This window comes from Condylostylus longicornis, unplaced genomic scaffold (assembly GCF_029603195.1).
Source record: "Condylostylus longicornis isolate FDR11 unplaced genomic scaffold, ASM2960319v2 ptg000028l, whole genome shotgun sequence".
Classification (NCBI taxonomy): domain Eukaryota; kingdom Metazoa; phylum Arthropoda; class Insecta; order Diptera; family Dolichopodidae; genus Condylostylus; species Condylostylus longicornis.
Genome location: NW_026577997.1, coordinates 5,644,329 through 5,671,645, shown reverse-complemented (window position 1 = coordinate 5,671,645; position 27,317 = coordinate 5,644,329). Strand labels below are relative to the sequence as shown.

The window sequence follows — 27,317 nt, the reverse complement described above, 5'->3', positions numbered from 1 at the left end:
AAAATTTGGCTCTTTTTTATTAAATATAAAGAATTGTAATATTATTAATATTGATTAATTACTTTTTCTTCTTCATACAAAGCAATATGAAAAAATCGCAAATAAAATTTTATGTTATTATTACTTATATGTATAGATATTAAAATTATATAATGCTTTCTAAATCCTTATACAAATTGAAAAATCATCATAAAATAAATAAAATAGCTTATCGAAAAGAACAGAAAAATTAAAAACGGCGCTAAATACTGAAAAAACGACGTATAAATTGTATAACTATTCAAATTTATTAGACGACACAGAGAAAAATAAAACAAAGAATAGTCCTAATACAAGTATAAAATTAAAATTAATTATTAGAAATACAAAATGAAAAAAATTGAATAAATAAGATTAAAAGTAAAAATTGTATCATTTTTCAAAATTATATGATAGATTTTTTTCTTTTATTCACAAATATTCGTAAAATAAAATTAATTAAATTAAGAAAAAGGTCCAAATACAAAAAAACACCAAAATATTTTATTTAAAAAGAAAAATAATTAAATGAATAAAATTAAACAAAAAACAAAAAAAAAAGAAATATTAATATTACATTAATTATTTAATTGAAAATAATAAGATCAATTAAAATAAAAGAAAAATTAATGAAGCAAAAATAATTATAAAATAATTATGAGAAATTTATTTTTAAAATTCTTTATGCGTATTAATTTAATATTTTTCTTTTTGTTTTGTAAATTCTTTAATTTTTGTATTTTATAATATTTTAAAGATAATTTTTCTATTTATATAATATTTTTATATTTCTTTAATTGTTATATATTTTGTTTTCCTTTATTTTGAAGAAAAAAATTATTAATATTAAATATTATAATAATATTTTAATTATATAACATATATATGAATTAAATTGTAAAAATATTTAACTAAAAAATTCTGAACGAAAAAAATTCTGCAAAGAATTTTTGGAAATCTAAAGGATTAACTTATCTATGTATGCTTAGCAATTAAATATATTTTGATTATAATAATTTGTCACGGTATTCCTTTAAATTTTTTATTAGACAACAGTTGCAAATACAAATGAAAAATAATAAGAAAATATTATTAGAATGCAATATATGAGGCTCTTAGTGCATTTGCATCCTAATCATTGTTTTTGTAAAAATAAGTTATTATGTTCAATTAAATTAAACCTTTACAGCTTTTTTGAACATTCATTAGAGAACATATAGATCTATTGAATATATAGAAAATTATTCAAAATTTTCAAAATACTTAATTTTCTTTTCAATCTATTTTGTCATCAATTTTTAACTTTAAAAATTTTCTTAAAAATTAAATGTTTAATATTTTAATGTTTAATATTCAATTTTACTCGAAATGCAATTTGAGGTACATTGCAAGTAAGCCACTAATACGCTGACCGCCTGCCTCATATGTATGATAAGAAATAAATTAAAATCTTAAAATATGTAGATGAAAAATTATAATAAATAACAAATCATCGAATTTTTATTAAACAATTTTTTAATTATTAGGATCTTTAGAATGAGTCTTTAAAATTTTCCTTTCAGAATATATATATATGTTTATATATATGTTATATATATATGTTTATAAGAGCAATATATTTTGTTTTTTTTTTCTTGTTTTTTATGTTGTATTTTATTTGTCCTGGATAATATATTATTATTATTATTTAACATTATAAATTATAATAAAAGAATATATTAAAAATAAAAAAAAAAAAACAGAAAATTTATAATTTTATAATCATAAAAATAACACAATAAACTACAAAAATAAAAAAAAAGAAATAGTAAACAAAAAATTAATTTACTCATTTAAATCTTATTTGTAAATTATGTTAATAAATAAAAAAAACTGAAAATACAAAAAAAAAAAAAAATTTTATAAATTAATAATTAATAATTAATAATTACAAATTAAAATAATTAATTAATTTTAAGATTTATTTTTTGATTTTATTATTATTATTATTATTAAAAATATTTTCTTTATTTTTTCCTCTTTCAAATTCCCTTATTATTTCTAAAAAATTAATAAATAAAATTAATTTTAATTGTAATTAAAAAATCTTGTAAATTAAACATTTTTTTTTTTATTATATAAAATTCTTCTTGTTTATTATTATTATTATTACACATATTATGGCGTTATATATTATGCAAATAAATATATATATATATAAATATAAATATATGAAATAAAATTTAATTATTAATTAAATAAATATATTATTATTATTTTTTTTTGTCCTTGTTTATTTTTTTTTTTTTTGTTTTGTTACATAGAAATTTATAATATTGTAATATTGTAATAATTGTATAAAAATTAAATAAAAACACACTAAAAAAAAAAAAATGATATCAAAACAAACAAAAAATATTAAAAAATAAATAAATATAGAAAAACAAAAAAGAAGAAAAGAAAAAAAGAGAAAAAAAAGGAAAAAAAAAAAACAAAAATAATAAATGGAAAATGAATTTAAGAAATTTTGATTTTTAATTACAAAACATAGTAATTTTCAGGACAAAATTAAAGTTTTAAAGATTGTTTTCAGGATTGAGTGTAGAACACTTACTTATATTTCTTGTTTTATCAAATTGGATTCCTCATTTGTTGTCAATTATCATTTAAAAAATTTTTAAATAGCAATTTAACTTGTTACTTTTTAAAGAAGCAGTGACTGAATGAGAGAATCTCTCATCCTATATGAGAATCTCTATGGTGTTAATACGAAAATAGACTAAACCATGGCTAACGTATGTATACCATAATCATTAGTAAGAAATCGAGGTACAAAATACAATTAAAGACAAAAATGATGAGTTTTTTCAGCCGATTTTGAAATCTAAGCCATAATCTGATATGATAGTGTGAGATTAAAGAGCTACGAAAAGAAAATTAAACAAGATGAGTGCGCATATTGTATTTTATGTGGGCAACAATATTGATCAATAATAGAAAAATAAATACAAGTTTTTTTTTTAAAATATGGTTTTCTTTTTATTTGTAAAATTAATTTTTATTTTTTTTTTTTTTTATATATATTTTAGCACAATAAATAAATTAAAATTTATATTTTATTTTCAACACATAAACATTTTTTTTGTTTTTTTTTTAAAAAAATATATTTGTTTATTTAGTGATAATATTATAAAAATATTTACGTAAAAATGTGATAATTTTTTAAAAGTTAAACTAAAATATTAAATAAAATTGTACTTACATAATTATTATATATAAATGCGTTAAAAAATTTAATTAAAATTTAAAATGTTAAAAATATATTTTAACTTAATGGCAATAATATTATACAAAAGTGGCAAATATTATAATATTATATATAATAATAATAATAATTTAAATAAAATTCTATCTAAAATTAATAGAAATTAAAAAAAAAAATTTTAATATTTAATTTTTGTTCTTTTTTTTATAATAAATTTATTGCATTTTCATTGTTCTTCTGTATTTTATCTAACATATTCCATTATTCATATATAGTTTCTTATGTTGCTGGAGTTGAAAATTTTGTTAAAGTTACACTAACATTATTTACATTTACATCAGTTTTATATGTGCTACTACATTGTGAATCAGCAACAGAACGGCCATCACCTTCATCTCTTTTACTTAAATCACTATATGGACTTGTAGATCGTTTAACTATAATATCTTTTGGATTACTTTTATTTTTACATTTATTTTGTCTTTCAACAACAATTTCAGATGTTGCTAAATCACTTCCTTTAACTATTCTTGATGGTATATTTGTTAACCATGGTTTAGATGATGATTTCTTTTGTACAGTTGCTGCTTTACAACGGCATATTATATCACCTGGTTCACCACATATTGAACATGGTTCTACCGTTGAAATATTTGTATTTGTTGTTGTTGTTACATTATTCAATATTTCTGTAGAATTTTCATTTGATCCACTAACTATTTTTAATTCAGTCTCATCATAATTTTTAGTTAATAATAATTTTGATAATGATGGTGCTAAACCTAATCCAATATTTCTTTCATGATAAACTTCACTTATCGTTGGTGTCATTTCTCTATTCATATGACGCATAATTGAATCTTGAATTTTAATATTCGGTTTATTATCTTTACTTGATGGTGTTGATGTAACTGGAATTGAATGTTTCTTTTGTGCATTACCATTAGAATCTGTATTTCTTATTTGAGTTTCTTCTTCTAAATCATCTTCTGAATTTGATATACATAGATTCGTTGTATTAAATATTAATGATGTTTCACATTCATTTAATGCTGTATTTTTATCATTTGAATTAGAATTAGCAGCTTCTACAATATTCCTTGAATTTAAACGTTCCATAAAATTGAATTTTTGATTAGGTCGATTAGTCATACTAATATGTTGACCCATTTTAATTTTAGATTTACCACGTAATCCAAATATATTTCCAGAATTTATAGTATCTAATTCTAGGCCACGTTCAAATTCTGATTCTGAACTTGTTGATTCTAAAGTTGGTAAGATGTTTTTGTTGCCAGATGATTGTAAATGATTTTTAACAGCATGGAAAGCTGAATTTAAAGTACTCAAATTACGTAAACTATCTACTAACGGTTGCCTATATGTTTGGTTTGGATTTGATCTACGTAGAACTGTCGCATGACCAGAACCTTCCCAATCTGTTGCAGAACTTGTTGAGCTACTACTATCAGGACGCCGTGACATATTTGGAGCAACAGTCATTTCTGGAATTACGCTATCACCAAGGAATCCATTTCCTGGATATAAATTACGTATTCTTGTTTGATGTGCAAGTGCCAATTGAACATTGGGATCTGCATGATTTTGTGTAGTAACAGGTGGACTGGGTGTAAAAGCTGCATCACTCTCCCCACCTCCACCTGGTCTAGAAACTCTTATTGGATTTCTTAAACTTGAATAACCCAACCTAGGTCCTTTGTTTTTATTTAGTGTGTAGGGTGTGTATCCGTCTGAAAGTTCACTGTCTGTAGTAAGTTGATTTGTATCCAATGTGGGATAAACATTTGTAACAGTTGGATTTGATATTTTTGTTGTTTGATTTTGTAGAGCATCATTATCATTTTGGCCCCCATCAGGTTCTCCTCTTCTGCGAACGTATGAAGTAAATGCACCTGTTCCGCTCAAAATTTGTGGTCTGTTATTAGGAATCGTTGGCGGAAAAATAGTCTGAGAATTCATAGATTTAACAGTTCCAGCTGGTGAAATGCTCCTCTGCTGTTGTGATGACATTGTCATTTGGCTTGTACTGCTTTGAGCTACTTCCGAACGACTTTCATCATTTAAAGATTCTGAGCTACTGCACGAGTCGAGGCCTAAGCTTTTCGGAGCTTCTTGTGTATCTAAAAATAGAATAAAATAAATTAGATACTTTGTTTCTTAACCAAGATTGTTTTATAAACTCACCAAATAAGGCTAATAAAGCCTGTAAAACAAACTGACAATTTCTTCGACTTGCTTGCTTCCCAGTCCTTAAAGTTACTTGAGATTGACCTACTTCCATTAAATCGAATCCTAAAGAAGCCAGTAATTCATGGCAACCAGATGTTCTCCATAAATGTACACTTAGAGGTACTTCCAAATTTACTTCTTTTTCCGGACTTCCTTTTGGGGGGAACATGCTTAAAACATTTCTTATAACAGCGATTATATCATCTGCTATTTCAGAACTATCTACTAGCTTTGATAAAGCATACAAAGTTGTTGGCGACAGGGCTAATAGCGCTTGCAAACTGGCCGAACATTGAGAAAGACGATCTTCCGGGTCTGACTGTGGGAAAAATACGCTAGATGGTATACCATTTGCTGCTGGTTCAAATCTAAAGCCCACTGCCATTAAAAGATCTTTCCATCCGTTTACACAACCAGCTTTATTTTCGATACTTTTCTGTGTAGTGTACATTGCATTTCTTTGACCCCTATTAATTCTTTGTAGACTTTTTTCAACAAGATGCAAACAAACTCTCAAAGCGTCTCTACATTTTTCTGGGTTTTTCATTAATTCACACAGTGCTTGCCCCATAAGAGCAACTTTATTGGATAGACGTATATTGGCGCCAATTAAAAGGAAACCTGCCCAGTTGGCTGGGTGGGCAAAGTGTTTTGTATGTTGAACTGTTTGCATTGCCTCTGCTAAAGCCCTACAAATACATCACAATTTTTTCAATTAGCTAATAATGTACAATATTAATATTATTAATTTACCTTGCAGCTCTTGTTCCTTGTAAAAGAGCTGAATAAAAAGCTCTGAGCAAAATCTTTGCAGCAGTTTCTGGCACTGGCCAAAGCGATATTAAAACTGCTCCAGCTCCGGCACATAACCAGCTTCCTGCTAAATTGGCAACACCATTTCCATTTATTGGCTCAATAGAATGATAAGAACTGAGAACTACAAGTTTAGCATTCAATTTCATTGTCAAAACATCAGCAGAGGTAAGTGTAAATTCTGGTAGAGGTGGAACTTCAATATCATTTGAAATATCATTGGCGTCATCTTCCGTATCACCTCTTTCATTAGAGTTTGGATATATCATCTTTTGTGAATCTACTACATCACCAGGACTCAGTACAACAGCTCCCAGTTTCCAGCTTAAATTGGCTGCGAAATGAACGCATTCTGCTACAGGTAATTCAGTCATTACAGCTTCCTTTGTGGCGTTACAGCCCACTAAGGGCTTACACTGTAGCATATCAGCAACCATGGAGGCTTCCTGAATAGCTGCTGGTGAATCAGACCATCCCCAAGTTTCTGATAAACTTGACGGAATGCGTGGTCCCCCAATTACTAGAGCGGTTTGCAAAAGTGCTTGATCTCGATTTCTTATAATTTTACTTTTTAAACGTAGAGATTGAAGTGATGGTACTGTTAAAATAGAACATCTTTCTGATAAATATTCACCATTTTGTTGACCACTACGAAGAACAGCAAACGGTACCAAATAGAGCTCATTTTCTAAAACAAGAATTAATTCTTTTCGACCGATCTTGGAAACTGTGTCGCTCGTTGGAAGTAGATCATCAAATGGTTCTAAAAGTAAATTATAGAGTGTGTGCAAACAACTTGGACCTTGCCATTGTGGAAGCATTCTATTCGACCCTTGAATAGATCCAACAGATCGTGTTGATCCTTGTAAACTTGTGACTGATCCGCCAACACTACCCAAACTAAACAATGAACTTAGAGAATAATTACTTGAGTTCATTAAGTGGTTCCGATTAACCATTCTTAAGAACCCAGATCGTTCAGTAGCAAAATCATCAAGTAAATTTTCTGAACTTGAACGCCAGCCACTACCATCTCCTTCATGCAATACACTATCGGAATTTACTCCTAAACTGTCTCTTACCATATTCACGTACTTTTCAAGTAAGCTTTCACTTTCATTGAACCGGCGGTTTGACAACATGTCTGATGTGATTTTCAAAGTTATTTCATTAATTTTAGTTGAATGGAATCGAATAATTTTCTTTTGCGGTTGTATGAACCAAGCATAAAGTTCTTGTCCCGCAATACTAAAGTAAATAACATTTGTTTTAGCTTTATTAACAGTTTCATAAATGCTTTCATTTGAAATAATCATATTTTTTCTTGAAATTGTTATGTTATTTGTGTCAGTACTTGTTCTTGCCTTACATCTTTCAGCAACTAAAAATAAATTTAAAAATTTAAATTTAGTTCGTTTATTTATTAAGAGTATATCAACCTAGTAATGCTTCTTCGCTTCGTTGCATTTCTACAAGAATTTGTTGTAAAACGTGGAAACAGGATGTCTGCAAATCAAATAAAATAGTTCTTGCCTCCGGAGATCTCTGTTCAAACCTTACTGATTCAAGTATTTGAGCCGCTGTTTCCAACTGAATTTTAGCATTTTCATTTTCACCAGAAGTTCGTAAAGCAAGACCTGAAATAAAACAAAAATAGTTACTAAAAATTTCTCATTGACAATACTCAGATCAAATTACCCAATTGATGTCTTATTTTTGCTTCCTCTTCTGATTTGTTTAATGATTGGGCAATGGCAAGTCCTTGACGCAAGAAGTTTATTGCCTGTGCTGTCTCTCCGATTTGTAAATAAACACGACCTTTAAAAATTTGTATTTCAATAACAGAATTGGTTGAAAATAGCAGCTTATAAAATTTACCTAGCGCTCCACAAGCGAAAGCTTTAGATAAGCGGTCTGAAGCCAATGATAATTGCTTTTCAAAATATTTTATTGCTTCTGTGTAGTTTTTCAATGATTCATAAACTTTTCCTAAATTACCGCAAGCTCTGGCTTGCAATGACACAAACTCCAAATTTTCACATTTTTCTAAATCCTGAATATGTAATTTTAAGGCATCATCACCTTTACCCATGTTTTGGTACACGTTGCCTAACGAACTTGATGCGTCAGATAGAAGAACTTCATCACCAAGTTCTTTTGCAATTTCCTTCTGGTGTTCAAGACAATTTATAGCTTGCTCATAGTTTCCTAACGCATTATGGATGTTTCCTAAATCTCCGTATGCGGCTGCTTTTTTACCTAAATCGGCAAACGCAGTATTACCTAGCTCATGTGCTACAACAAGCCGTTTCTCAAGGCACACAAGTGCTTCCTTCAAATTACCCAAGGCTTGATGACCTAAACCCAAACCGCGATATGCTTTTTCTTGATCCCTGAAACTTTGCAATTGAGTAGCTAAGTGTAAATATCTTTCATGACATTTGACACTTTCTTCATAATCTCCTAAAGCATCATAGCAATCTCCGAGATGGCCAAGTGCTCTTGCACGATCTTGTAATATAGTTGTTGTATCAGTTTGTTGTTCTAAAGTAGCTAGCTGTTGTTCTAGAAAACCAATTGCTTCTTCAAATAAGCCCATACTTAATTTTGCTAGACCTAAATTTCCATATGCTTGTGCTTCTAATATCGAATCATGTATTTCTTGAGCTCTTTCCAATTGTTGTTGGTAAGATTTGATGGCATGAGAGTAATTACCTAGAATAATTTAGTTAATAAAGAGTAACTATTATATTTTATCGAATTATTGTTTTTACCTAAACTTATATGAACCGCTCCTATATGCCCATGAGCCTTACATTCTCCCGAAATGTCACCAATTTCTCTTCGCAAATTCAGTTCTTGTGTATGATATCCTAAGCTTTTATCAAACTTTTTAACTAATTTATGAGTTAGACCTAGGGCGCCACACGCTGCAGCTTCCATAGCTCTTTCACGTCCTTGCCTTGCTAAAGCCAATTGTCTGTGATACATTTTAGCTGCTTCGTCTGTTTCCCCAGTCTTTATTAAAATATCTCCAATATTTCCTAAAGCTCTAAACTTTCCTGGTAAATGATTTGTTATATGTGCTATTGTTAGGAAATATTTTTGGCATTCTAATGCTACTTGTGTATTTCCTAGGGCAAGATGAGCTAAACCTAAATTGCAATAGGCTCTACCTACATTCATTTTGTCTTGAAGGTCTTTCGCTAAAGCTAAGTCTTGATCGTAGTAACGAATAGCCTCACGATAGTTTCCTATACAATAATGAGCATAACCGAGAAAGTGGCAAGCTTTGCTTTCAGCGGAAATATCACCCAGTTCTTGGGATAACATTAAATACTGTTCGTAATATATTATTGCTTGAGCAAATTCTTGTCTAGAACTCAAACAATTTCCTAGATTTAATAACGCACACGCTTCACCTGCAGTATCCTTTAGTTCTCTAGCTATGCTTAAATGAGCACGATAATGTACCAGAGCCATATCATGAGCTCCTAAGGCTTGATATGCTACGGCTAAGTTACCATGTGTAGAAGCTTCAGAACTTCTATCTCTTACTTCTTTACTTATTGTTAATTCTGATTTGTGATATTTGATAGCAGCTTCATATAGACCCGCTGCTGAATAAGCATTGCCTATGTTACCAAATGCTCTTCCCATACCAGCACGATCCTGAAGTTGTTTTGATATGCTCAAATGGGCTTGATGTAGTTTTAAAGCTGCATCATTTTCACCTAATAATTGATAAACTATTCCTAAATTAGAACAAGCACGCCCTTCTGCAAATTTGTCTCGAACTGCTAATGCCATCTCTAATTGTTTCTCATGCCATCGCTTCGCCTGAACTAAATCTCCAGCACAACGGGCTGCATGACCTAATCCAGCATATGCACGAGCTTCAATATTTCGATCTCCTAATTGCTGGGCGATTCTTAATACTTGTTCATGACAATTGATTGCTTGGCTAAAATTTCTTCTATAATGTGCAACAGATCCTAAATTACTATATGCTCTGGCTTCCTCTACTTGATTTCCTAATTTTCTAGCAATTCTTAAATGTTGTGTGTGGCAATCAACTGCAGAATCAAATCTAGAAATTTCAATAATTTAATTTATAGTACCATAATGAACTTAAAATCAACTTACTCTCCCATGGCTAAATACACCGCACCAACATTTCCAATTTCTCTAGCTTCCTGAAGGCGATCTCCCATCTGTTTGACTAGCTGTACGCATTGTTTATGACTCGCTAATGCATTTGTATAATCTCCTATAGCTGTATAAACATGTCCAAGTGAAGTAAGAGCTTGTGAACTTGCCTGAACATCTTTATATTTCATAGCTAGTACTAATTGATATCTATGTGCTGTTAGGGCTTCTTTATATGATCCTTGACTAAAATATGCACTTCCTAAATTACCATGTGCTCTACATTCACCTGCTGTATCACCAAGGCTTTTACAAGTTGCCAAATCTTGTTGCATATAGCTAATTGCTTTGTCTAATTGATTAAGAGCCCAATATGCAGAACTTAATGCACTAAAAACTGAACCTCGTAATTTTAATGAGCATGAGCCAATTCGAAGTGCAGCTTCTAAAACGGTTACTGCTGATTGATATTGACCAGTTTGTAATAATTCTTGTCCAACTACTGATATAACAACAAATGATGATTGATCTAATTTCATATTTTGTAATTGTTGAAATGTTGGCTCAAGTGCATGCCTTAATGGACTTTTAATTGATGCTTCAATTAAACCAGATAAAAGTTGTTTATTATTAGCATCTTGTGCTAAACCTGCACTAAATGCTGCTAAAGCTTCACCATATCGTCCTAAACATTGTAATGCAACGCCTTGTCGAAAATATGCTTTTGGCCATTGTGGACATAATTCTTTGGCTTTGATTGCATCTTGTAACGCTAATGTAAATTGTCCCTGTTTTAGTCGAGCTGCCGATCTATTACTGTACAATATATAATTTCCTGGATCTAATTGTAATGCATCAGTATATAACGATACAGCAGTAGCAAAATCACCTGTTTGACATGCTGCATTCGATTGTCGTACTTTATCCAAAAATAAGGCTCTGTTAGCCGCTGGTAATTCAGATGTACTTTCAGGTTCATTCTGTTAAAATGAAAAATTACGAAATAATTAATTTAAAATTTATTAAATTATGAAAATATTTTCAAATGAAAGAAAATTGTTGTTATAAATGAAGTTGCATCTTATTATTTGTCAAAGTATATTTTCAATTTGTGTAGCTAATTAATTTTCATGACACCATGTAATTATTTTTATTTAATTTCAATTTTAATAAGATGAAATAAGGAACGAAAACACTTCAATTATCTAAGTACTTAAGAATTAAAATAGGATTTTATTGTGATACGGACTGTAATTGAAATAAAAAATTAAAAATAATAATAAGTCGTGGATAATAAAGAGAAAAATAGCAATTTCTTATCTGTACTCCTTAGGTGTCATAAAATATTTGAAAAATTATTCAATTATTCTATTTTTTTTTTCAAACTCTTTACAGCTCATTTTGTGTATGGTATAAAGAATCAGTTTTAGAATTTATAACACATGCAGTATGCAACATTTAATTGTCCAAAAAATATTTGTTCACATAAATAATACGAACATTCCCGAAAATTTCCGGCGGTTTTCGATTTTAGTTCGGAATTTTTAATACCAATTGTTTGTATTCAGTATGAATTGTTTATATATTTTTGTTGCTTACCAAAACAATAGATGTCGTTGCCGCATAATTCAGTTTCCGGATAACCAAGTATTACTAGATTTTTCATATATTTTTTGAAATACCGTAAACTTCACTAATTCAGCAATACAATTTTAATTGCTGAATAAATCGAATTCATTTTTAGATTTGTATTTAGCTGGTTGTATTAAAATTGATTTGAAATGGTTTGGAGTTTTAATTGAATTTAATATCCTAAAGTAAACAAGGCTAATTTTTAATTTCATTGTTTTCTCATTGTTTTCTTTTCAGTTCCTCCTTTTTCGTTATTTAAAGGTTTGCTTTCAATATCACATAATAATAATATGCAATTTTTTAGGAAATTAACTGCCTTTTTTTAATTCTTGCTTTGATGAATTTGCATTACACTACGTTTGTATGTGTGTTTAACTTAAATTGAAACAAACAACAGTAATATTTTTTTTTCATTCTTACAGTTTGTTATCCATGTGTATAGTTTCTTTGCAATAATTTTTAAATACATTTATAATAAATAATAGAGTCAAAGACCATTTTCCCAAAAGAAAAACCAAAAAAAGCAAAATTAAAATATTTTAATACGGCTATATGAAGGTTAACTCTAAACAATGAATCGGTATTTAAGAATATAACACAAAAAACAAAAATGGCACAACAAAAGCAGAAAAAAAAAGGAAATTATTTTTTATTGTGATTATTTTTCGGAAAAGTCATAAAAACTGATGGTATTTTCTTTATATTTTTTATTTTCTCTTTAAATCTTGATTTTCACCTTTCAAAAAAAAAAGAACAAAATACGAGAGAACGAAGTTTTAAAATGGAAAGGCATTATAAGTTTCATCAGAGTAAAAATAATCGTGTTAATATACAATTCAGCTTATAAGTTATAATTGCTGAATTGTTTAACAATTTAGTATTATTGCGACGGGCAGTTTTCAAAACATATTTTTCGACAAATATAGTAGTTTTGATGAAAAAATATTAATGTCATATAATAGTCAAAATTATTTTATAAAATTGATAAATATTATCACGAATTCAGCCGAATTAACTCGAAATAAATCACACGGTTAGAAGCATAATATACATTTGATATCTCTTATTAAGGTTGGAAACAGGTTACTATATAATTTTTTATTAGCATGAACAACAATTGTATTACTCTCCCATGACGATCGATTCTACGTACTGAAGAGATATACTCAATTATAACTGAGAGCCAGGCCAAGGATCGTCAGCTCGGATACAGGTCCTCACTCGCTACAACAACAATAATAATTATATTAATTAATAATTCAAAAAAGGTAAGCTTATATATATATTATATTATTGTGAGTTCCAAAATGCAATTATACTGCACTTTAACACAATTCAGCAATTATAATTCATAAGCTGAATTGAGTATTTATGCTTATAAGACTTATATAATTTTGAAGCCTGTGATCTGTATATACTATTGTAAATGTTAATCTATTCCGAAATTGATAATAATGATTTATGATTTATTGAGGTTCGATTTAAATTCATCAAATATCCTATTAATAGCAGTAAAGCAGTATAGCATTATTTTTGATTACTAACGAACAATTTCAATCAACAGCAATATTTTGAAATAGTTTTGCAAATCATGTTTTAAACTTTTAATATTCATTAAATATATCTTATATACTCGACATACTAGAGTATATATACGAGTATATTAAAATTTACGATAATAAAATGAAATCAAATGATAAAATTAGCAACAGATATCCAATAATTTTCAAGATGCAATAAAAGAAAAAACTTAAAAGTTGAATTAATTTCATTATGTTGGTAGAATTAAAATACTATACATACATTATAATATATGTATGTGCTACCATGTTATATTACAATATACATACATACATACATGGTTATGCGGAAGAATTAAAATGCAAAAAAATCCAAATTTAGTAAAAATTTACGACTTTAAAAAAAAAAAATACCCTTAAAAAACGATTAAAACTGCTGCTTTTAACTTGCTATCAATGATTTGATGCTCTGTGATAATGATGGTAATGATGATGATGTTGATTACGATATAATGATGATTAAAAAATAAGATAAAAATTATTTTGTTCTTGAACCACCCCGTGTCTTCATTTTATTCGATTTTTGATTCTGTTTTTATAGGTTTTTTAAAAAAAAAAAAAAAATTTTTTTTTAATTATAAATTCCCACCATCTTTGAATTTTAATTTTATTGTTTTTATTGTATATATACGCTTTTTTCTTGAGCTGGAATAATATTTGGTTATGGTATTCTTTATTATGCAATTAAATATCTACATATATACATATATATACGAAATATACATAAATATTTTGTGGATTAAATTAAAAAATCATATAAGAAGAATTAAAAATTTATATGACGAGTAAAATAACTACCAATTTAAATAAATATTTTATAATATGAAGATAAGAAAGTCTGGTCACTCACTTAAAAATAATGTTAAACATTTTATTATTTTACCGATTTGAATTCGAACAGTGAGCTGTTTAAATTTAACAAATTCATTCATTTTTATTTGGACCTCATTGAATACAATAAGTGAGGTTATGTGATGGTACCGGACTTCGAGTTTTCGGTGAAAATCAACCTCTCCATTTCAGGGATTTATTATAGGACTCGGGAATTTACCAATTTTGGAGTCCTAATTTTACATTGATCAGCAAACTATATAGAAAAATAATAAAAACAATTTCCTTGAAATTTGATTTGATCAAAGTCGTGTTACTATAATGAATCTATAAAATTTTTTAGAAAGATCAGAGATCGGAAACCGAACTATAGGGACCGATTTTACATTCTATACTATATGAACCGAAATAATTGATTAATTTTCTCGAAATTTTAATATTCGAGTTCTGGTTGTTATCGAAACTAATTTATCAGAGAATTCGGATGGCACAAAGAGAAACTGTACTAAGAGTCAAATTTACATTTTTCTAGGTAATATTTTCGCTATATATTGCAGTTGGTTATGTGTTGACCACATCAGATTCTTTTTCTTTTATTCACAAATTTGGATTGAAATGCGGTAGTTAATTTTGGTTTCCTTTTTTATTTGTTTTTGTTTTTTGTATTGTCCTCCTTTTCATATACTTGTATTTTGTAAATTTAATTTTTCTAAGGAAATACAATTTTTTTTTTTTTGGTATTCACCATCATAATTTTGTAATTTGTTTTTGTGCTTTTAGTTTTTGAATTTATAAATGAAAATTATACCGGCATTTTAATAATAACAAGAGTGGTAAGAGAATTTTTTTTTTTGGCGAAAAAAAATAATTCTTATTTTACTTGATTTTACAATATTTTTATTTTTTATTTCAGAATTTTAATTTTTCATGCCACAATGATTTTATAATTCGTATTTTTACATAAATAAATGATTTGCATTCGAAATTTATTAAGTAAATGTATAGGTATGTATATACATTATTACACAAATATATATATATATATATATATATATATATATATATATAGCAATTTATAGATAGCAAATTCTGGAGTAAAATATGCAATTTAGAAACAGCAGTCTTAGTTATATTTTGACTCTTTTATAAAATTTCTTATGATTTTTCTTGCAATAATTCTTAAGAAATATTTTTTATTTAATTTATTATTTTAAAATATTTTAATTTATAATAATTATTTTTAAAATACTAGAATATTTTCGGATTGACAATGAATTTCAAAAAAATTTTTTTTTTTAAAAAATTACTCTTAACTCTCAATTCTGAATTTATTCAAGTACTTTTTTGCATAAATTTTGTAATTAATCTTATATCTGTATGATTGTGAATATTGTAAATATTGTGAATATTGTAAAAGTGGAAAATAATTTTTAATAAAAAATTTCATATTTTATGAGTAAGAATAAGATGAAAATCTTGAATAATTTGAATAAGTACGTACATACTATTGCATAATTGCATATATGCTATCAAATTCACATAATATAAACTTTGGTACTCAATTATACATAGGTATATATGCAATTTATCATAACATAAAAGTAAGGAGAGAGAAAAAATTAAAGATTGTATATAAAATAAAAAAATAAATAATGAAAAATCAATAAAATTACACGATCATAGGTTTTTTATTTTTTTTTTTGTATTATTTTCATTTTAAAATCAATCAACTGTATAGAATTTTTAAGATGAATCACTAAATAACAAGGTTTCGATCTATGAAACCTTGATATAAAATAATTGCAATAATATGTATGTATGTTTGTATGTGCATACAAGTTTCAATTGCATATACTGACATTCATACGTACACAATATGTAATTTTTTAAAATTATTTTTTAAAAAAAATGTATAATGGCACACCGTAATATAATGTTCAATTTTATAGTTAAATATCATCAATGTTACTGTCATGATGATATGGGATGTTCACTGTCATGATTAATATTAATATAATCTACATATGTGTTATACATATAATAAATTAAACTATATACTTAATATTATTATCATTTAATCAATTTAATCAATATTCAATTATAATTTTTAAAAATTTAAAGTAATTTAGAAGAGAGAAAATATTCAGAGCAAATATTATATGCGGATAATTCTGCCTTTATAACAGTAAAGTCTATAATCTCTTCGGTTTCTTTAAGCAAAGCCTTACAATTCTTTTTCTAACCCGATTCGAATAAATAATTTCAATTTAATTATTTCAATTTAAATATTTTTTAGATTGATTTTCATAAAGAAAATTTTTCAATTACATATGTAGGTTTATTAAATTGCTTAGTCTACTGATGGGCAAGTCCAAATTATCAAAGAGCAGAACAATAAGTTGAAAATAAGTTCACTTTTTTTAAAAATTTGTTTAAAAACAAAAAAAATATTCAAACAATTAAAATTAATTAAGAAAACGAGAAAAAAAATAGAGTTGACCTTGTCAACTCTGTGATACCCGTACGAATTTGTTATCCTATGTGCGAAATAACTAATGTGCCATAACTAACTATGGGGCAGACTATGACTTTAAGTTGCCGTATTACCATATTAATTTATGCAAAATTTCAGTACTATGTGTTATTCAAAATACTGGTTGTGCCAAACTACTATTGATGTTGTATGGCAGCTACCAGAAAGAGCCAAGAAATTTTAGCTAATTTTATCAAGCACATCGGCCCTACTAATATACTCACTTGTGTGAAATCTCAATATCACAGCTTTTATAGTTTCTGAGATATAGTCAAATAACTTTTGAAGTTGTATGGCAGGTACCAGAAGGAGCCAAGTAATTTCAACGACTTTTATGAGACACATTGGCCCTACTAATATATTCGTTTGTGTGAAATTTCAATACCATAGCTTTAATAGTTTCTGAAATATAGTCAAATAACTTTTGAAGTTGTATGGCAGGTACCAGAAGGAGCCAAGTAATTTCAACGACTTTTATGGGACATATTGGCCTTACTAATATATTTGTTTGTGTGAAATTTCAATACCATAACTTTTATAGTTTCTGAGATATAGCCAAATAAATTTTGAAGTTGTATGGCAGCTACCCGAACCGGTACCCCGATCATGTCCAATTTAAATAGGGTTCTGGCACTTACTACAATAAATCATTTGTGAAAATTTGGTGAACTTAGCTCAATTAGTTTTTGAGTTATCGTTCGGACGGACGGACGGACGGACGGACGGACGGACGGACAGACAAAGCTAAATCAACTCAGAATTTGACGCTGATCAAAAACATACACTTGAGTCTATATCTAACACCGTTATTTCTTAGCGTTACAAACGGTAAGGCAAATTTAGTATACCCTTCGAACATACGTTCGTACGGGTATAAAAATTTAGTATACCCTTCGAACATACGTTCGTACGGGTATAAAAATTAAATTCTCGTAATAAGGGCTATTTGATCAGATTTCATTCCCTCTCGTCTCAAAACGATGACATTTAAAAAAAATTAGAATTTGGTATTCTAAATAGTACCGTTACTTAAAATAAGTCATTTATTTTAAAATGCTATTTTTAATTAAAACATTTTTATCTTCAATTTGAAAATTATAATTTCATTTTGTTTTTATTTTAGAGTTCAAAATTTTGAAAGGAATTGGAGCAACTTAACTCGTAATGAAAAAATAAATGATACTTGCAAGTTAATTACTGCTTCTTTATACCCGTACGAACGTATGTTCGAAGGGTATACTAAATTTGCCTTACCGTTTGTAACGCTAAGAAATAACGGTGTTAGATATAGACTCAAGTGTATGTTTTTGATCAGCGTCGAATTCTGAGTTGATTTAGCTTTGTCTGTCCGTCCGTCCGTCCGTCCGTCCGTCCGTCCGTCCGAACGATAACTCAAAAACTAATTGAGCTAAGTTCACCAAATTTTCACAAATGATTTTTTGTAGTAAGTGCCAGAACCCTATTTAAATTGGACATGATCGGGGTACCGGTTCGGGTAGCTGCCACACAACTTCAAAATTTATTTGGCTATATCTCAGAAACTATAAAAGCTATGGTATTGAAATTTCACACAAACGAATATATTAGTAGGGCCAATATGCCCCATAAAAGTCGTTGAAATTACTTGGCTCCTTCTGGTACCTGCCATACAACTTCAAAAGTTATTTGGCTATATCTCAGAAACTATAAAAGCTGTGATATTGAGATTTCACGCAAGTGAATATATTAGTAGGGCCGATGTGTCTGGTAAAAGTCGTTGAAATTACTTGGCTCCTTCTGATACTTGCCATACAACTTCAAAAGTTATTTGACTATATTTCAGAAACTATTAAAGCTATGGTATTGAAATTTCACAAAAACGAATATATTAGTAGGGCCAATGTGTCTCATAAAAGTCGTTGAAATTACTTGGCTCCTTCTGGTACCTGCCATACAACTTCAAAAGTTATTTGACTATATCTCAGAAACTATAAAAGCTGTGATATTGAGATTTCACATAAGTGAGTATATTAGTAGGGCCGATGTGCTTGATAAAATTCGCTAAAATTTCTTGGGTCTTTCTGGTAGCTGCCATACAACATCAATAGTAGTTTGGCACAACCAGTTTTTTGAATAACACATAGTACTGAAATTTTGCATAAATTAATATGGTAATACGGCAACTTAAAGTCATAGTCTGCCCCATAGTTAGTTATGGCACATTAGTTATTCGCACATAGGATAACAAATTCGTACGGGTATCACAGAGTTGACAAGGTCAACTCTATTTTTTTTCTCGTTACTATTGAAATTGTTTTGTATTCAAAATATTAATTTGTATATTGCTGACATCTACCGTCCTATAGCGTTACAAAGAATTTAATTAATTTGTGGTGAATTTTTCTACTTAAAGCTGAAAATTTATGGGAAAATTTACCCATAAGAGTTAATTTATAAATTTAGAATTTTTTATTAAATTTTTCGATATTAAATAATTAAATTTTTGAAAATTCATTATGTATACTACTTCTGTAGTCTTGTATAATGTATAATTAACAATTATAAAATATAATTAAAAAAATTTATAAAATAATTGAGTATCCTGTATAAAACATACCCACGTACATAACGTATATATACATAATTGCATCTAACTAATATAATTGCCCGTATCTATATCTAAAACGCGGCTCTTATAACTGATATGTGAACAATCAATATTATAATAAGAAAAAGACCAAAAAAAAAAAAAAAATAATAATAAAAAATTATATAATATGAAAAGCTATTTGAATAAATACAACCAAACAAATCGCTTACACATACGATACATACATAGGTACATAATATGTTTGTATGTACATAAATGTTAAATAAATCGCTAAAAATATTCTAACGCGATCATCAATATTATTTAAGTGTAAAATTTTAATATAATTTTCCTTCTAATTATAGGATATCCGGATTATTGAAATTACAAAAGACAAAATAAAAATTACAAGAGAATAAAATAGGAAAATGGTCTTTAGTTTTCAACAAAGGATGGAATTAAGTAATTTGTTCTCTAAAGAAATTTTTAAAATTAAAAAAACAAAAAAACTTGTTATTTTAAACCATTAATAATTACACATTAGACATACATACATAGATTATCTCTTTCGCATATATGTATATATATGTAGCACATATTTTCCTTTAATTTCCAAGAAAATTTTTTAAAATTTAAATGTTTTTATTTGAATTCTTTAAGTTAATTACATGTAACACAACAACAACAATATCAAATCATTCTTGGAATTCGAGAAATTCCATAAAATATTTTTTATATATGGGAATTTTCTCTTTTCTTTTTGAAGAACATCTAAAATTATATTGTAGTATGTAAGATCTTTTTATTTATTTACTGTTGTATAACAAATTATACACAAGAAACATTTCAATTACATTTATTATAGAACTATAACATATAGCCCTTACCCTAATGTTACTCTTAATATTTTAAGAAGAATTTCAATTATAAGTCTGTGTATCTATTTTTTGATGTATGAAATTCACTCTTATACATTGTATTATACGTTATTAACTTATAATTCATGTAAATATTTTGTATAACACTTAAAATTTAAAAATTTTTCTCGGCTTTATATAAAATTCGCAATTATTTGTGTTAAAATTAGAGAATATTTCTATTAAATATTTCGGTAAACTTTAAAGAAATTTTAAATTATAATTTTATACTTGTAGTGGGTTTACCAACAGGTAAGAATTTAATTTTACTTAGAAGGTCTACTCTTGATTAAGCAGAATTTAATGCAAAATATATAGATTCATGCGATTATCTATATAATTTCTTTAATAGATAGTTATACTTGAAAGTAGCTTATCAATATTAGAGTTATGAAAATATTTGAATATGAAGAAGAAAAAAATTGTTTGTGTTGAAGATTATACAAGAAATAATGGTAAGATTAGAAAGGGAAATTCTTCTGTAACTATACAAGTAATCATCATTAATTATATACTTGATGTTAAAAACTTTGAACGTGTCATGTAAATATTTTTGGAAAAAAAGTCGTCCTAAAATGAAAATCTTGAGAATTTGCAACAAATTAAATATAATTAATTTAAAATGCTGCCTAATTAAAATAATTTGGATAATATGAAAATTTTTCGGAAAATTATGGTGAAAATTAACAGAGAAACAAATCAAATCTGAAATATATTCAAAATATATAAAAATACATGTATGAATTTCAAAAGGTAGAGGGGGAGAGGTGAAAGACCAGAAGTTTGAGTAGGAAAATTAAAGAGAAAACAATTGAAAATTCAATTGTACATATAGATTTCAAATGAAAAATCAATCAAAACAAATCAACACGGCAAATTAACGATTGAAAATGCTATTGGATCTGTTTATGTTTTAAGAATCACTCCGAATTGTTGACTATAGCTTCTACTATATACTCGTATTATCAAAATGCTCTTATTTTTCTACAATTATTATTATTATTACAAAATTATCTGTTATACACAAGCACCAATTATACCATTGCTACTCAAAAATTTCCAATTCAATTGTACTAACAAATTATTTGACAACATAGAAAATCTGGCTATATACCTAACATATTAGGGAATTTTGAAAAATTAGAACAGAGCCAGAGACACATTAGAAGATTGACTTAATTATATTGTTATACAATTTAGTTTTATCAAAATTTAAAAGAGGTCGCGGCAATATTTAACGAAATTTATTTAACAATTAAACTTTTATCGTTCCCCCTTAAACTTATAGACTGACATTATAAACTTGTCCGAGATTTTGTATAACAAAATTTTTTTTGAATTTGATTTTCCTTTTTATATTTTTTTTTGCAATATTCTTGGAATAAAAACCACAAATAAAACTATTAAAATGAAATAAAATAATTTTCTACCGCAATAAAACAATCAACAAGCATTAGTTTCAAAATATAAGAATATCTTGATCTGTAAATTCGATTCGAGATTTCTATAAAAGACAAAAAGACAAAAAACAAAAAAAAAATTAAAAAATGGCAATAAATCTTTTTTTTTTTTGCAAATTTTCTTTTCTGTTTTTCCTAGTTTTAATCCAAAAATAAGAAAAAAAGCAAAACTTCATCATCTTTCTCAAGACCCTAGGATGAACAATTTTATTCCTTATCTTTATAAATTTTTTTTGTCGTTCTTCTTCTTCTTCTGTTTTCAATTCTTCTTGTTTATTTTTCTTGGGTATTTTTTTTATCATTTGAATACCTTGACAATTGTCAATTTTCAATGATCAGTCAAGCGAAAATGGTTTCTTTTTTTTTTTGTTTTGCTTTTTTTTCAATATATGAAATGTTCGAAGTGTATCGGATTTTCAAAAAAAATAAAAACAACTACGAGTATAAGCTTAGCTTTAAAATTTTTTTATTCTAGTTTTTTTTTTTTTTTTTTTTCAATGGCTTTGCTGTTGTCATCGCCCGTTGTTCGTCGCTTAAAATGTGTATTCAATAAAAAACTATAAAAAAAAAAATGAGAAATAAAAAAATAATTTTTATTTTTGATTTACAAAAATCGGATCAAAATTTTGGCTTTTCGAAGGGCAGTTTTCATTTTGAAGAAGTGAAAATGGCAAAATTATTTTATGCAATAAAAAATTATTGCATACATTTTGGCGAAAGAGCAATAATTCGGAACACGAATCAAAAAAACCGAAACTTCGAATTCGATGATTAATTAATTGTGGTGTAGACGAAGTATTAGATGTGAGAATTCGAAAAAAATATCGCTATGAAACAATGGTTAGGTTCCGGTCATTTGGTCGTTTTAATGTGTACCATAACAGTTAAAAAAGTACGTCATTACTCTTCTGCTTTTGTGGAATTCAAAAAATGTTTGTGATTTCAATACAACAAATTATCGAAAAAAGCAGCATTTCCGAAATTTGGGACGTTACAACTTTTAAATGAAAGGGGGAGGGTTTGAGGAAAGGATACATAAAAATTTCCTTTTCTATTAAGTAAAGAAGAAATTTTTTAGTAAAGACCCGTTTTGTATGATATAAAATTTCGCCTTATCATCTTAAAGGGTGTAAAAATTTTGTAAACGGGTACACGGACGGCTGGACAGGCAAAGAAAGTGAAACTAATAATTTTATTAAAAATAAGTAAAAAGTACTGAGAGTCTCGATTTTTTTTTGTGATTTTTTACCTTCTCCTCCTTTGTATCATTCAATTTTTATTTCTTATGGTTATAAGTTTAACCAAAAATCTTGTAATAAGAATTGAAAAACAAAAAAATAAAAAAAAAAACCAAAAAATCAATGTCATAGTTTTTTTCGTCTCAAAGGAATCCTTATAGTTGCAAAAAATACGAAGTCACAAAAAAAAAAAAAACAAAAATAAAATCAAAATATTCAACTGCAAACTAACCAAAAATCAAACTATAAAAATCCAAAATGAAACTAACCATTCAAGTCAACTAACCAACCAACCAAGGTAACCAAACAATCAACCAACTAAACAAAATGAAAAGCAAAAAACAAACTAAAAAATTCAACAGCTATTGCTCGACTGTCAGCATAGCACAGCAGAACAGAACGAGAACCCAAAAAAATAAAAACAATTCAATAACAATAACAATAAAGAAGAGAAAAAAAAATATATAAGAAAGAAAAGAGAATGGATTATTTTAAAAGAGCAGTAAAGAATTGACATAAGAATAAAATAATAAAAACAAAAAAATTTATTAGCAGCGCTATAGTGCAGGCAGTGTTGCGCTCAAGTGTATGGCATAACAACAATGTTTTAAGAAAATGAAATGTTAAAATGCAACGAATATTCACTCATTCATTCACTCACTTTCAAAAACTCTCAACTCTCAATCCCCATCGATTAAAGGTTATTTTACATACGAAATCATGTTCTATAAATCTGAATAAGTTGACAGGTCTTTGATCGTAATCAATACTGAGTTGATGAAGGGACAAAATTTTTAGTTTAGTTTTTTTTCGTTTTTTTGTGTTGCAAACATTAAAGCTATTATGATAGTGTTTTGCTGTTATTATTATTTTTGGCTTTTATTATTATTGTATTCTTCTGTTCTTCTTTATGTTTGTTGTTGTTATTGTTATTGCAGTTACTGTTACAGTTTCTTATTAATACCCAGAAAAAATACTATATTAAGCTTGAAAATTTGCTTGAAATCTTTGGGATTTTTTTCTCTTCTTCCTTATAATGATTGTTGTTTTGTATTTTCAAAGAAAAATCAAAAAATATAAAAACTAAGAATTGAGAAAAAATAAAAAAAACCGCTTGAATGACATAAAGGACATCGGATTGCAAAAATTTAAAGAAATAAGAAAAAATAAAAGACAAGCAACGAGAGAATCTGAAAGTTAAAATAAAAAAAAAACCTCCAAATGAAATGACAATCACATTTAAATAAAAAATCATTTTGTATTTCTCGGTTTTCATTTTTTCTTTTTTTATTCTTTTTGGATATTTTTTTCATAGTTTTAGTATGTTTGCCATTACTATGTTGCAAATTTTTTGAAAAATAATTTATTATTGTACTTGTATTTAGAATTTCATTTATTTGTTAACGGGGTGTATTTTCTATGGTTCTCAAATATATAAATTTTAAAATTTATAAAAGTTTAGATTTAGATAAATCTTATTTGCTAAGCGAAAGAAATTCATTATTATTTAAAATGGCCTCCTTTTCATATTCCTTTTTATTTGAAATTTTACTTAATTATTGGGAAATTTCTTATAATAAGCAATTGAGCTTTAAAAATGCAGTAGGAAAAATTTTATCGCATTTTAGAAATTGTCCAAATTAAATTTTGAATGCTTAGTATTTTCTTAAAAATTTTTAGAGAAAAATAATGTATAAGGTTGAGAAGACCTTTAACAGTGGGATATTTTATACAGGCGGTTACTACATTGGGGTATTTTATATAGGCGATATACTACATTAGGGTGTTTTGCAGTGGGATATTTTTTACAGGCGGTATGCCACGTTGGGGTATTTTACAGTGGAGTATTTTATACAGGCGGTATACTACATTTGCGTATTTTACAGTGGTTTATTTTATACAGGCGGTATACTACATTGGAGTATTTTATAGTGGGGTACTTTATACAAGCGGTATACTACATTTGGGTTTTTTATACAGGCGGTATACTAGATTGGGGTATTTTGCAGTGGGGTATTTTATACAGGCGGTATACTACATAGGGGTATTTTACAGTAGGGTATTTTATACAGGCGGTATACTACAAGGGAGTATTTTATAGTGGGGTATTTTATACAGGCGGTATACTACATAGCGGTATTTTACAGTAGAGTATTTTATGCAGGCGGTGTACTACATTGGGGTATTCTACAGTGGGGTATTTTATATAGGCGGTATACTACATTAGGGTATTTTACACTTGGGTGCAAATAATTAGAAGTTTTCAAAAGTACTACATATATAAGAAATTGTATACTATTTTAAATGGCGAAGATCATAACTTCTTCTTTGAAATAAAAAGCAAATGAGCAAAAACATAGCAAAATTTGCAAAATCATATTTAAGAGATTTTTATGAAAGTGCTCATATATTGGAATAATTTGCTAAAATACTGATGGTTTGTTAATTGTTAATTCGGAAGCATTCGGCACGATATTGTAGAACATGTCGGCATTTTAACTTAAAATATACAATTAGAGCTCTTAAAAGTAAATAATTGAAACTAATATAATTAATATTCTTAAATATTTCAAAATTAAGAGACAAAGGAATTTCAATGGAAAATCAAAAAAAAAAAAAAAAAAGTAAACAAAATTAATGTAGAACAAAAATAAAACTAATATTAAAAATATTTTTCATCTCTTAAAAGAAAACAAAAAAAAGGCAGCGAAACCAACAAAAAAACAATATTTATTTAAGGCGGTAAAAGAAACAAAAAAAAAAAACGTTTAAAAGATCAATCAGTAATGTAAACACAATAATATACACTCACTCATCATAGCAGTAGCAGGCAGGAAATGTGTTAAGAATTTTAATTTTAATCTTCTATATTATACATAGAGATGGAATCCTCAAAACTCTTATATTTATTTAAGAATCTATCCACATTAAATAAGTATATATAGAAAATGAAAAAAAAAAATACCTACAATAAATAATTTCAAAGAAAATTCCACAACTTCTGTACAAAATTTTAATAAAAGAATATTAATTGAATATACCATAACCATTCACACACACTATAACACGTTCTCATAAATTATAAAACATTCACAATAATTACAAAAAAAAAAAAATATTCAAGATTTTAATTCTTGTGTTAAAAATTTCAAGGATTCTAATTCCATATAATATCAATGGATTTTATTTTTAATAATTCTTTATTTACTTATTATGAAAGAATATGTTTGTAGGTATACAGGAAACCCAAAAAAAAATAAACTAAAGTAGCAGCAAGATCAACATGCACACACACACAGAGAACACACAAAATAAATTGTAAGAGTATATTATAAAAGAATGGTCCAAAATTCTTTAAAACTCTTAATAAATGGGTGTTGATAATGGTCTTCTTTATCATGTATAAGTTGAGGTTGGCTGAGGAGAATTGAAAAAAAAAAAAAATTAGTTTTAGAAAAAAGGTCTTAAAATTTCATTCCAAATGTTTTTTTTGTTCTGCTGTTTTTGTTTTTTTTTTTTGTTATTTTTGACAAATATTTACCTTAATGAGTTTTTATACTTTTGTATTTTTTATTTTGAATGTAATAATTGTGATAATCACTTTTTAAATATCCGAAAATTTATTTTTTAAAAACACTTCTCTTCTTTTTTTTTTCGTTTTTTTGTTGTACTAATGAATAATGTCAACATTAATGATGTACAACATTTAATGCTGTTATTATTTTTTAAATTTTTCATCATAAAATATTTTTTTTTTCAAAATGAAAATCTTTATTTTCAGCACCTACTGTAAAAAAAATTGTGTAAATAGTCAGTCAAATTTAACTACACGGGAATCTTCATTAAAGAAATAATTATTGAGATAACAAGGAGGCAGGAGGAAGAGGGAAGTGAGCAGTGAGCAGCGGGCAGTGGGCAGAGGGCAGGAGGCCGAACAGCAGAATTGTGTTCAAAGAAATTCCTATTAGGCGAATTAACGGTATCGCGCGGAATATATATCTGACGACAGTTTTATTGTAAGCTAGCTTATAATTTCCTTTAGAAGAAAAAACAATTTAAATAAAAGTCTCAGAGACTGTTCTG

The 27,317-nt window shown here is 27.2% G+C and overlaps 1 protein-coding gene across 1 annotated transcript in view; it reads right to left on the bottom strand.

Annotated features, from left to right (window-relative positions):
* Positions 1-3,349: 3,349 nt before the first annotated feature.
* The window catches only part of LOC129607687 (tetratricopeptide repeat protein 28), a 79,572-nt gene continuing 55,604 nt past the window's right edge, over positions 3,350-27,317 (bottom strand). Inside the window, exons 2-8 of the mRNA XM_055518842.1 lie at positions 10,472-11,454; positions 9,100-10,415; positions 8,024-9,040; positions 7,765-7,962; positions 6,266-7,706; positions 5,468-6,201; positions 3,350-5,403 (exon numbers count right to left, since the gene is read on the bottom strand). Of these exons, the coding sequence (XP_055374817.1) occupies positions 3,542-5,403; positions 5,468-6,201; positions 6,266-7,706; positions 7,765-7,962; positions 8,024-9,040; positions 9,100-10,415; positions 10,472-11,454 (7,551 nt within the window). The 3' untranslated portion in view covers positions 3,350-3,541. The remainder of the gene's footprint in view (positions 5,404-5,467; positions 6,202-6,265; positions 7,707-7,764; positions 7,963-8,023; positions 9,041-9,099; positions 10,416-10,471; positions 11,455-27,317) is intronic.